At 38.2% G+C, this 12812-nt stretch overlaps 1 protein-coding gene across 5 annotated transcripts in view; it reads right to left on the reverse strand.

The window, feature by feature from the left end:
- Utrn (utrophin) overlaps window positions 1–12812 on the reverse strand; it is a 514146-nt gene that overhangs the window by 351771 nt on the left and 149563 nt on the right. For all 5 annotated transcript variants that reach the window (XM_026397636.2, XM_026397635.2, XM_077801941.1 and 2 more), the window contains 5 exons: window positions 11675–11782; window positions 10759–10938; window positions 9788–9957; window positions 5267–5390; window positions 3626–3713 (listed from right to left, as the gene is read on the reverse strand). In XM_026397636.2, the coding sequence (XP_026253421.2) occupies window positions 3626–3713; window positions 5267–5390; window positions 9788–9957; window positions 10759–10938; window positions 11675–11782 (670 nt within the window). The remainder of the gene's footprint in view (window positions 1–3625; window positions 3714–5266; window positions 5391–9787; window positions 9958–10758; window positions 10939–11674; window positions 11783–12812) is intronic.

Consider the following 12812-nt stretch of genomic DNA (forward strand, 5'->3'; position numbering starts at 1 on the left):
AGTTGAAAGTCAAAATCAGTAATAATTAATAAAAGCACCTCATTTTAATTATGTAAAAGGGACAAAATATAACACATTCCTGCCACTTCCTCTCACTTCACTTGACGCTTTTTGACCTATCACTACTGAAATCTGGGAAAAGTTGACAAAGCAAAAAGCCAACATCAAAGTTCATAGGTTTTTATACTTAGCCAGCCATAATAAGTGTTGATTCATAAAGTCACAATATATAAGTCCCAACTGTGACATTAGTTGACAATCCCCAGGAATAAGATAAGTTAAACCAAGAAAATCTGGTATATCACCTGGAAAGGTCAAACGAATTTAATTATTTTATTTTTTTTTAAAACATACTATGCTCTATGAGACATCTCAAAACTTAAGTCAATGCATTATTAGGCAGAGAAGTCCTATCAGACTTGGTAGTGTTGGTTTTTTTGACAGAACTGGTTTTAGGAAAACAGTGACATGATTATTTAAGTATCTGTTTTACAGAAGAATTTCATTTGCTTTTCTAACAGAACTGAGTCATTTATCTGCATCCACACCTAGGCGGAAGTTGGCCATACTTCATTCTGTAAAAAAATTCCTCTACATTCATTATGTATATTCTAAAATTTGTTTCAAACTCTTGAGAGGGACAAGTGAAGAATCACCCAATAGTGCTTTCACAAATGTTCAACATTCCTGGTATTAAAACAGCAACAGGAGTAACAGCACTGAACACTTGTAGAAGAAAAGTAACATGTGTTACTGAAAATTCTGAATAATGGATATAATGGTGGGAGACTGAAAAATATCCCTTTTCTTCCCTCTTTAACCAAAGGCAGACACGCCCACAAAAGTGAGAAAATTGTACCCAAAACACATCTCAGATCAATGTCCCCATTTCCTACCTTCCTGGCTCATCTTAAAAAATTTTAATAACCAATAAGTCTTTTCTAAAAAAAAAAAATAGAATTACTGTTCCTATTGAAAGTACTCCTAGTTCTACTAAAGCTTAAAAAAAGTAAGTGAAAATATAAAACCTTCCTAAGAAACTGAATAGGTACAGATGTTAGGTTACAAAATCCATTCCTTAATAAAGCCTCACACCCTACACCCCACCACGTTGCGCTTGACCTTTGTGAGTAGCGCTTTCACGTAAATTCAATTTCCAGAGTGTGTATTTTTAGGAGCTGCCTATTCACAGATTTTATTGAACAAAAGCTAAGTCAGCTAATGAACTCTTTGACTTGCTAGATACAGAAGCAAAGAAACAAGTGTTCCCTGACCTTCTCAAAGTCAAGAAATTAGAAAAGGACAGGAGAACTCAAGTCCATCCAGCCCCCAAGTCACTGCTGTCCCCACTATAACATGACACCTCTCACCAACTTCTCACCCAGGCAGTCTTCCCTCTGGCTCCTCACTAATCCTGCCTCTGCCCATCGACTAAAGGCTACCTAGGCCCGGGTAATCTCAGTGGGCAAACTCATGAAGCTACCCAACCTTCACACCAGACACACAGAGTCCCAAGGCACAGTGTTGAGGTACAAGTAAAGAATGTAAAATAGAAATGGACATCAATTCAACACCCAGCTATCTATTATGATTGCAAGAATCAGCATCTCAAGGGAAATTATCGTCTGCTTGTGTCTCTGGATCTTCAAGAAAATATCTGAAGGAGTAATCTCCAGATAGGAGGCCCACACACGGGATAACTAAGACAATCTGCTAGGGTGGATTTTGAAAGAACATACAACACTATTTATCTTCTTTCCTTTTTTTTTTTTTGGTACTGGAGATTGAACCCAGGGGATGATAAATCACATCTCAGCCCCTCATCCCTATTTTTCCTATGTTTTTAAATTTTCTTTTAAATATTTTTTCTAGATATTGATGGACCTTCATTTTTTTTAATTTATTTATATACAGTGCTGAGAATCTAACCTAGTGCCTCGCACATGCTAGGCAAGTCCTCTACCTCCGAGCTACGACTCCAGCAACATGTTTTTGTTTGTTTGTTTGTTTGTTTTGTTTTGTTTTGTTTTGAGAAAGGGTCCCATTAAGTTGCTTAGGGTCTCAATAAATTACTGAGACTGGCCTCCTGCCTTAGCCTCCCAAGTTGCTGGGATTACAGGCATGACCCACTGCAAATGATGGTGGAATGTGATGGATGTTATTATCTTAACAGGTATGAAGATATGAATTGGTGTGATTATACTCTGTATACAACCAGAGATGAAAAATTGTGCTCTATATGTGTAATAAGAATTGTAATTCATTCCACTGTCATATATAAATAAAAAAAAATAAAAATTGAAATTTAAAAAAAAGATATTAAACTTTGGTAATTATATAGATTGACAATGACACATTTGCATAATTTAGAAATAAATAAATATAGATGGGACACATGTGTGGATATATGCTACATATTTTGTGTTTATGTTTGTGTATAAATCTCATATATACCAGATAGAAAGACAAATAGATAGATAAAATAAACTGACATACTTTCTTAAAGGCTGGTGGCAAAAATAATGTAAGGTTCAAAAAAAAAAAAAATAAGAGCAGAATTGTTTCAGAGGGCATGATGGGGAGGGAGATTGATTCTTCCAAAAGGGACATGAGATCACTTTCTGGAGTGATTTGGCACATGTAAGTTACACAGGGTATTTTTGTCAAAGCAGCACAACTAGGTCTCATATACTTCAGTGTAATCAAATTTCACTTATAAAAAAAACTACAAAAAATAATAATACTCAAAAGGACAAGGAGTGGCAAAGGTACAGAGAATTCCAGAATGGCAGATCATCACTAATTTTCAAAGTACAAAGAGGTTCACTACACTATTCTATTTGCTTTGAATATGCTTACAATTTTCATAATAAAAAGTCAAAACCAAAGATTAGAAACCACTGCTTTGAGATTTTTGTCAAACTAGTATTCCCAATTCTGCATTAGTATTTCAGTGTTGGTCAGGGAGAGCGACAGCAGACCCAGAGCACAGACCACTCTTAGAGGAAGGAGTAGGGTGTACAAGAAACATCCCTCAAAGTTAGACCGAAGACAGAACCATATGCTAATCTGCACAGAGAAAAAAATATATATACTAATCTTTTTTTTAAAGTTATTTAGTTCAAGTAAAAGCTTCAAATACAAGCAACATCATATTTTACTATTAAAAACATCCCAAGAGCAAAATAATATAATGCACTGAAAGTGACCAAAAACTCAAATACCACTATGGATTTACCTTAAGGTAACTTCACCTGCCAAGTGTTGTCAAAGTAAAGTTTCCTTTTGCTACGCTCCTATGAAAAAAAATGTTCAATACACAACCCCAAAAGATGAGGTTTTAAAATTGTCCACTGGACATTAGTTATCCTGCTGAGGTTTCACTTTTAGTTCCTTGACCCCATAAAAGAAGAATGACTTTGCTTTTATCTCCTTTTGCTAATTAACTTCCCTATAAAATTTATTTTAAAAGATTCTTCTGCCTAAAAAAAAAAAAAAAATTGAAACTAATTTTTCTAACAAAAAAGAGAGTAGAGTGTTAGATGTTGGATATGTCAAACTGCAATATTATTCAATGTCATCATCTAAAATAATCTGGGGGGGCGGGGGGAATCAAGGGTCTCACCTTTTCCCATTTGTTCCAAAAGGATTTGTCCAGTTCGGTTTAATTCATCCAGCTGGGGGCGTCTTTCTGTCTGTTCTTTTTCTAATCCCTGGAGAAAAAGTTCCAATATAAGAACAGTGTAAACTTTCTTCTCAATAGAATGCTGATTCTACTTTAAATTTTTATGTTTAATGTCCCTCTCAAATTTTCTTTAAGCATTTCAAAGTTTACCAAAAAAAAAAACAAAAAAAACCATACAATTCCAGGCTACGCTCCAGTACCCCAGAAATGAATAAATATGAAAAGATAAATTTAAACAATAATGACAGCAACTAAAAACTTCAGCTTCTTCTATAAGAAAAAATGCACACTATAATGATGAGTTTCTATCAAGAAGAAATAAGTAAAATTACTGTTTTAGATTCAGGGTACTATTCACATAGTCTGAGTATTCCACACCATAAAAATAATGGTTTGAGTCCAAAGAACTGAATGAGCTATGACAGACATCACAGAGAAAAATGATAACAAGAAAAAGGGAAATATTTGGAGGCTCAGTGTTATTCTTTGGTGTTTTTATATTTCTAAAGTCTAATGCTAACTTCAACCGCAAGCATTTTTCATATATTATTTTTAAAGAATGACAATATCATTTAAAACCCAAACTAAAGCAATTTTGTTCTTTAGATTTAAAGTGTATTTCATAATTTTCTTAAGGTCATCTATCAGGATCTGTGGAAGATTGGATCCAGGACACCCCTGCAGACACCAGAATCTGAGGATGTTCAGTCCCTTATACAAAATGGTGTAGTAGGCACAGTTAACCCAAGCAATCCTCTGGTGTACTTTAAATCATCTCTAAATTACTTATAATATCTAGTACAGTGTAAATGTTACATAAATAGATGTTATCGTGTATTTGGAGGATGAAAATGACAAGGAAATAAGTCTGTATGAGATCAGTACAAAGGCCACCATCCTAGGTGTATCGGTATAATACAAGAATAAGACAGGAGGTAAGTAAGGAGTGCTAGAGAGGCTGAGGGTGCATGAGATGGGACAGTGGGAGGCTACAGAACAGCTGCATGTGTCCTCACATGGCCTCCTTCTCCTGGACTCAGCTAAGTGTTCAGTGCACAACAAATATCAGTTTTACTTTATGGAACTTTCTGGAAACTTTTTTCCCCCATATTTTCAATTCACAGTTGGTGAAGTCTACACATGTGGAATCTATGGATACAAACTTTATCTAATTTTTGAAGTATTTCTTCTTTAAAGAGAACATATTGAAGACATTTTGAGATCTGAAATAGTTCACTGTATTCAGAAGGCAAAACATCTTTGAAATAACACAAAGTCATAAATTACAATTCAAGTAGATCGAAACAGGTTTAAAATAGTAATGAAAACTGGATCATAACCTTAGGAAGCATGGCCCATGCAGACCTGGACAGTTGCAGAGGAGAAAAGGAGAAACAATCCTCCACCACAGGGGAATCCTCCAAGAGCCAGGACAAAAGTTTTCAAAATTGCCTACGATGTTCTAAAAGGTACCTTATGGCTGCATTTATCGCACTGGATCCCATCACATTCTTTTGCCAACAGCAAATCCAGCCTGATGAAATATTTTACTCAGTATAGTATTTTTGTTTTATTTTTTACCTTCAACTTCTTTTTCATTTCTGAAGTCTCTTGCATCTTCTTATACTCTTTTATCTCTGAACTCTGAATGGCAGTCTTTGATTTCAGAATCCAGTTCATCAGCTCTGCACTTACAGCATCAAACCTGAGTTAAGATTCAGATATTACCACCTCTCATTTTGTTTTCCTGTTTCACTTGGTTCAAGAAAGAACAATTAAAATGCCCATTGGGTGTATGTCTTCGAACAATGCTCCCAAATAGTAACCCAGAAATATAATAACCACACTAAGATCATATATGGATAATTAAGAGTATGAACTGAGTAATAATACTGTAGTATTAATAAATAAATAACAAATTACAATTTTTTAACTTTGGAAGGAACCCCTTGTATTTTTATATACTCTTAAAAATAATAAGAACTACATTTGGTTAGATAGTAACAGAAGAAATCAAGTACAAACATTACTAAATTTAATGCCTTTTTTGTTCCAAACATAATTATCAAGTACAACTACATGCCAGGCATGGGCATGGGCTGTGATATCAAGAAAAATGAGACACACAAACCTCAGCCCTCAAGGAGCCTCCAGTCACTAGCAAGCAAGAGCAATAACAAAAGAATCTGCTAGATTCTACTTCCAGGAATTCACAGGAATGGCTCTTAATCCAATGGGGAAGGGATGGCCTTCCAGTGTAGAACAATGGCTATACTTAGCAGTTTTCCTTACAAAAAACAAGGAAGGAAGGAAAGAAGGAAGGAAGGAAGGAAGGAAGGAAGGGAGGGAGGGAGGGAGGGAAGGAAGGAAGGGATGGATGGGAACGTCATATTTTACAATCTCCAAATTGTTATGTGTGTTTGGATAGCAAGCACCTGCAGGTAAGGATAATGGACAAGGTGGCCAAGAATCCCAGGGACCAGTTAATGGAAGGTTCTGCAGGAGATATTAAGGAATTCTGACTTAACGGAAGAACAACTACGAGTGAGTGGAAATTAAAGAGAGGCAAGTGCAGAGAAAAGCCCAGAACTAAGACAGTGACAGTGGAAAAGAGGAAAGTGGACAGTCGGAAGAGGTACTGCAAAGGCAGGTCAACAGAACCACAGGAGGAACAAGAGAAACAGTCACCGACTGCTGGCCAGAAACCAGGCCCTTGGCTGAGTGTTGTGGTTTAGCTATGAGGTATCCCCCAGAGTTCATGTGTGAGATGATTCAAGAAGCTTAGAGGGAACTCAATTGGGTTATGAAAGCTTTAACCTAATCTGTGCATTAATCCTCTGATAAGGATTAACTGGATGGCCACTATAGTCAGGTAGGATGTGGCTAGAGGAGATGGGTCTTTGGGAGTATGGCTTTTGTGCTTATATTTTGTCCTGCCCAATCTCCCAATCTCTCTCTCTCTCTCTCTCTCTCTCTCTCTCTCTCTCTCTCTCTCTCTCTCTCTCTCTCGTTCCATGTTCTGATCTGCTTTCCTCCACTCTTCCGCCATTTCATTCTGCCCACTTCAGGCCCAGACCAATGGAGTTAGCCATCTATGGACTGACACTACTAAAACTGTGAGCCCCAAAATAAACCTTTCCTCCTCTAACTGTTCTTGTCAGGCTTTTGACAAGAACCAGCTGACTAAAACACTTAGCATTTTGATGTATATTACTAACTCTAAGAATCACAATTGCCCTATGAAGTATATTCCACTGAAGTATGTTCAACTGAGCTCACTGAACTTTACAGTAATTGTGCCACATTAATAAATGGTGGGGCTGGGCTTCAATCCAGGCAGCCCATCCTCCTGCCCATAGTGTTCTCAGTACTTTAAGCAGCAGCTGGGATTCTTGGTTCCTTTGGGAAATTTCTTTTGATGTGTTTCTAGTGAGTAATGAATAAACTGACCTTTTACCAAGATAGGTTTTCCACCTAAAATGCCGAGACGTTTAAATTTAATTACAAAGACTAGAGGATGAAGGGGGAAGAGATAAGGGAAGCTAATCAGTTAACAGTTACCAGCCAAAACTAACAAAAGACTGTTCCACATTCCTGAATGTAAGTTAAAACCTTGACTGAACACTCTGGTGGCTGACCCCCTAAGCACCATCATCCCCGTTGACACATGAACTTTCCAGACTACTAACACCAATCAATCCTGAAGCAAGATATGGACTGTCCTCCTATCCCCAGACTTTCCCTGCTTGGCACTATCTTCCTTTCTTATTTATAGTTAATTAGGTTCAATGCAAACAATTTATACTTCCCTTCCCCAAATTTTATGATGCTCTGGGTAAACACCAAGGTGTCTGCACAAACAGGAGACTCCTCCTGTCATCCCACCTCTCTAACCTTCCAGAAACGAGGAAGGCCATCCAAAGATCACACGTGTGAAATGACCTTGGAGACTCGGTATACTTCTGTACTCCAAGTGAGCAAAAGTGGTACAATGATCTCAGGTCACAGAAACAGATATCCAGATTGTAGGAAACAACTGTCCAGCCATGCCCTGAGCAGGCAAAACACCACCACCAGTGACATCATGAGAAGAGAAGGAAGCAGTGTTATTTACTGCTCTCAGCTGCTCAGGCAGGTCATCTTAAGACAAGTAAACAGTGGCTTCCAGAGCAGAATGAAGATCTGCAGGATCTGGAAACCATGTCACACTAGGAAGACTTACAAACACTCTGGCCTTTAGGACAGTGAGAAGTGGACTATGAAAGCTGTTTTCAAATTCTGAAGAGGAACTATGTGACTCCATACTGCTCTAGAAAGAAGAGCAATCCCACATGGGTAGATTAGAGGGGGCAGGCTATGGGTGCAGAAATAACATTTCTAATAATGATATTTAACCACCTTCTACTCTAATGAACTACCTGTGCTCAACCCTCTAATTGTCCAAGAATTAACTGAAGGAATATCTGCAATAATCCAGTCATGGGCTGGAATAACTGTGGTCCTCAGAGTTGGTTGCTTATTATCCCCTCTGTAGACTATTCTGGACATCCACCTCTCCCTTACTGCCTGAATCCCCCAGAAGCCAAACTACAGAGACTGAACAAAACAAACCATCTCATCCTCCCATGTGCACATGGCAAAAACAAGTGGTAGAGCGCTTGCCTAGCATGGGTGAGGCACTGGGTTCAATCCTCAGCACCACATAAAAAACAAATAAATAAAAAATAAAGGTTAAATTCTTTAAAAAAAAGAACCCACACAAACAAGTGGGTGAATTCTGGCCAGTGATACCAGGGGAGTCTCTTGCTGAGAAGACAGGGCTGCAGGTAAAAAACTGGCAGAGAGTAAGGTGGAGGCATATCAAAGTACACTCTCCTGTTAAAATTGCCCTGCTTCTGTTTTTCTTGTAAGGACCTCACTGTTTAAGCCACTTTGGGTACATTCTCTGTTTCTAGCCCAGAAAGCTCCCGATACATTACAGACATGTTTAAATTCAACTTTCACAGCGACACCTCTAGTCTTTCCCAACCTTCCATCCTTTCAAATGCACAAAGTCAGCACTGAGAGATGCGCTGTCAGATACACCTGGCAGCTAATAGACACTCAGGAGACGTAGGATCTGTGCCAGATCATCTTCCACCTGGCTGCCTTGGCTTCAAGAGTACAGGTGACACAGCTGCTGCTTACAACTCAGAGATACAGTGGTCCTCTAAGAAGAGGCTACTAGGAGGCAGGATTACGATCAAAATGAAAATCATCTGATAAAACTAAAATCCTGCTTTGTCTCAAAAAAACTTAATTAGAAAAAGCAATATCACTTTCATTTGGGTCTCAAATCCCTGCCCATTTAATCAAGCCCTGGGGTCCTACTGTAAATGGGGCATAACAGTGCCCATCAAAGGTCACTTTGAGGATGCACCACTATGGTGCATGTAAGATAGAGTGCCTGGAATACAGTAGGGCTGAACAGAAATCTGACATCAGCAGGAGATCAACAGATGTCTGCTGTGAGCGTTCTTCTTACAAAGACCCTGAGTTTTCTTTTGAATCAGTAAGGCAAAAAGAAACATTTCACACCAAAGGTGAACCTTGATACCAAATAGGAAAAACCTGTTAATGAATCTGACAAAGGAATTAACCAAGGAAACATGAAAAAAGAATAAGGAAGAAAAAGGGGACACTAAAAAGGAGTTGTTCTCCTGATAGAAATCATTTTTAATGGTGAGTAGAGGAAGATTCACAAAGAATAAAGAATCTATCTAAAGCAAAACCGTCCAAGTTGTAAATTGTGAAAGAAAGAATCAACGAAGAGCTGTGAACGATCATTTCATTCCAAGGTAAAGGATGGGAAAGGAGAACAGAGAGTTTCTCCACACAGTTTGGCAAATTAAACATGAGATAAATAAAACCATCCAAGATAATGTAGATGCTTAGTTAGTGTGAAGCAGAATATTCAAATGACTCAAAGGCACTTCAGACTTGAATTTCCATAATAATAATTATGTCACAATTTGCACTTCATTAGTGATTAGTACAAAATAAGTGTCAACTGTCAAATGCACTGTGTACAACACGGGGTCTAGGGAATTTCTCTGTTCTCACGTTTTCTTAGCTTCAATGTCCACGTGGACCTGTCTCTTCTTTGGGGGAGGAGGCGGCGGCAGTTCCTGCTTAGACTTTTTGGTAGTTACTTGTTCTCTTACACGAACCGTCTCCAAAAGATCCTTCTGAGGAATCTGGGACATCCCCAGCTTCGCTACAGCCTGAGTCACCTGAGATAAAAATCACACAAATTTGAATTTTGTATAAAGAGCTTTTTCGAGATATAAATAACATATCATGAAATTTTCCCTTTGAAAATGTACAATTCAGTAGTTATTAGTATATTCGCAGAGCTTTGCTAACCCCCCAAAAAAACTTCATCTCTCTTAACAGCAACTTTGCAAACTCTACCCCCCAACCCTGGCAACTAGCTATCTGCCTTCTGTCTCAAAGGATTCGTCTATTCTGGACATTTGAAACAAATGGAATCATATAATCTGGCATTTGGCTTCTTTTACTTAGCATGTTTTCATGATTCATCCCTAACTGTAGCACATGTTAACACTTTCATTATTTTTTATGGCCAAGTAAAACTGCATTCCCTGGCTATACCATGTTTTATTCATCCATTCATCCACAGATGGACATTTGGGTTGTTCCATTTTTTTACTGTTATTGATAATGTTGCTATAAACATTTATGTTTATACCAAAGTCTTATTTACAAATTCACAAAATATTTTAGATTAATAAGATTACTTAAGATTTAAAATTTTAAGATTATATGCTGGACATGTCTAAGTGTTATTAATTACCGCAGATTGAACTACTGAATATTAAGTTTTTGGAAAATCTATTAAAATTTATGTTAGAGAATGGAAGAAAGATTTCCTCATTATCAATTATTCATCAGATATGAGGAATTAACTTTTTAGTTCACCAACAAGTCTTTCATTTCATAAAAGCCCAAACCGACCTGAACATTTAAATTGTTACTTCCTGGTACAACATTCTATCCAAATCAAAAGGTACCTGGTTAGAGGAATCTTCTAGTCTCTGAACCAAAGAATCCCATCTCTGAGTCAGCTCCTCCGAGTCACTGTTCATCTTCTCAGACGCCTTGGGATTATCAAGTAACTGACCCACATCCTGGCCAATCTCACTCAGCTGATCCAACGTTTGGCGCTTCATTTCCATATCTTCCTTCAAAATCTAGTATTTCGGATACTTATTAGACAATTCTCTCTCAACAGGATTCTGTCTTCCCTATTCCCCAATCAGGAAATTTGAACATGTTCATTTTTTCGTTAAATTTAGAAGGAATGTGATTCACTATATACTAAAACGTAAGACTCGTGGTTCCAGATCAAGGCATGACAACAGTGTCCTGCCAGGTGCTGAGCTATAATCCTCATTCATTACATCCTATTAACCATCAACACAGAACACTGACAGGATGCACTTTGCATTGTGAGATGGACATGAGTTTTGGGGGGGCCAGGAACAGAATGTTATGGTTTGGATGTGAAATGTCTCCCCCAAAAAAGCTCATGATAGACAATGTAGGAATGTTCAGAGGTAAAGTGATTTGACTAAGAGAGCTATAACCTAATCAGTAGATTAATCCATTTGATGGCTAAAAAATTTGAAAAGACTATTGTACGAGGTGATAACTGTAGACAGGTAGGGTGTGGCCAGAAGGAGTAGGTCAAGGGGGGCAGGACTTTGGTGACTATATTTTGTCCCTAGATTCTCACTCTCTCTGCGGCCAACAGCTTTCCTCCACTGTGCCCTTCTGCCATGATGTTCTGCCTCACCTGGGGCCCAGAGTCAACCATGAACGGAACCTCTGAAATAGTGAGCCCAAATGAATTTTTTCTCCTCTAAGTTGTTCTTGTCAGGTATGGTGTTCACAGTGAGGAAAGACATTGCCAACAACATGACTTACAGCCAGACGTCGAACACTGACGCTCAGCTCCTTCTGGTCTTTGAAGTTGCTTGTCTGGACTTTATTCAAAGCCTCTTCTTTTTCGGTAAGCCAGGCTTTCAACAGGCACTACAAGGAATAACAAAAGTCGGAAAATAACCAAGAAATCTTTTGCTAGGTCAATTCAATCAAGTTCCCAAATCTCAAATTTTTATTAGCGGCTTCACCTTTACCTGGGTTCTGATAAGGATTACAAACATCTAAGTCAGAGGCACAAATGACCCAGAAAATCACCTTTCTTTAGCAATTTAACATTATCACATTTACAAGAGATAAACTTGACATTAACCTGAACCTGGGTAATGACTACAGTAGGATATGGTATGCGGGTGTTCTCCAGAGAGCCATGTTTTGGTAGTTGGTCCCCAGTGTTTCAAGGTGCGAGGTGGTAGACCCACCTCAAGGAGGTGGAGTCTAGTGGGAGGTCACTGAGGGTGCTACCGTCAGAAAGGTGTAGTTCTCATGGGACTCCAATTAATTCCTAAAACAGAACCATTATAAAAGAACAAAACTGACCACTCCCTGCTCTCTAGCCTCTTCACCATATATGATCACTGCTTCTCACATGTACCTTCACCATGATGTTACCTGCCGTATGACACTGCCTCTCAAACTGTGAGCTAAATACATTGTTTTCTTCATAAATTTCCCAGCCCCAGAGATTTTGTTATAGCAACAGAAAACAGACTCATATAGTGACTAAACCTAATGCTCAGGGCAGTGGCTGGATACAAAATGCTAAATACAGCTATCCATGTTTCTGAAAGAATCATATGTTATAAATCTAGAGGCAAAGGAAGATTCAAAATGGTCTTGTCCCAGGCCCACAATTTAGAGAGGAAAACAGAGAAGTGAAGTTATATATTCAAGATCAGCTGGCTAGTTAATGGCTGAGCTAGAGTAAGGACCCGCATTCAGAAACCAAGGCTCTTCCCACAACGTCAACCAGAAAAAGTACATTTACATTCAAAGTTCAACAGCAATTATGATTAAAGGAGAAAGTCTGAGGATGGTCCAAAACCAACCTAAACACTATTTAAAGCTCTTTGGTCAAAAATGCATATTCTTAAGTAGAAGATGTTAAGCAATGTAAAGAGAT

The sequence above is a fragment of the Urocitellus parryii genome, chromosome 8 (genome assembly GCF_045843805.1).
Source record: "Urocitellus parryii isolate mUroPar1 chromosome 8, mUroPar1.hap1, whole genome shotgun sequence".
NCBI classification, from domain to species: domain Eukaryota; kingdom Metazoa; phylum Chordata; class Mammalia; order Rodentia; family Sciuridae; genus Urocitellus; species Urocitellus parryii.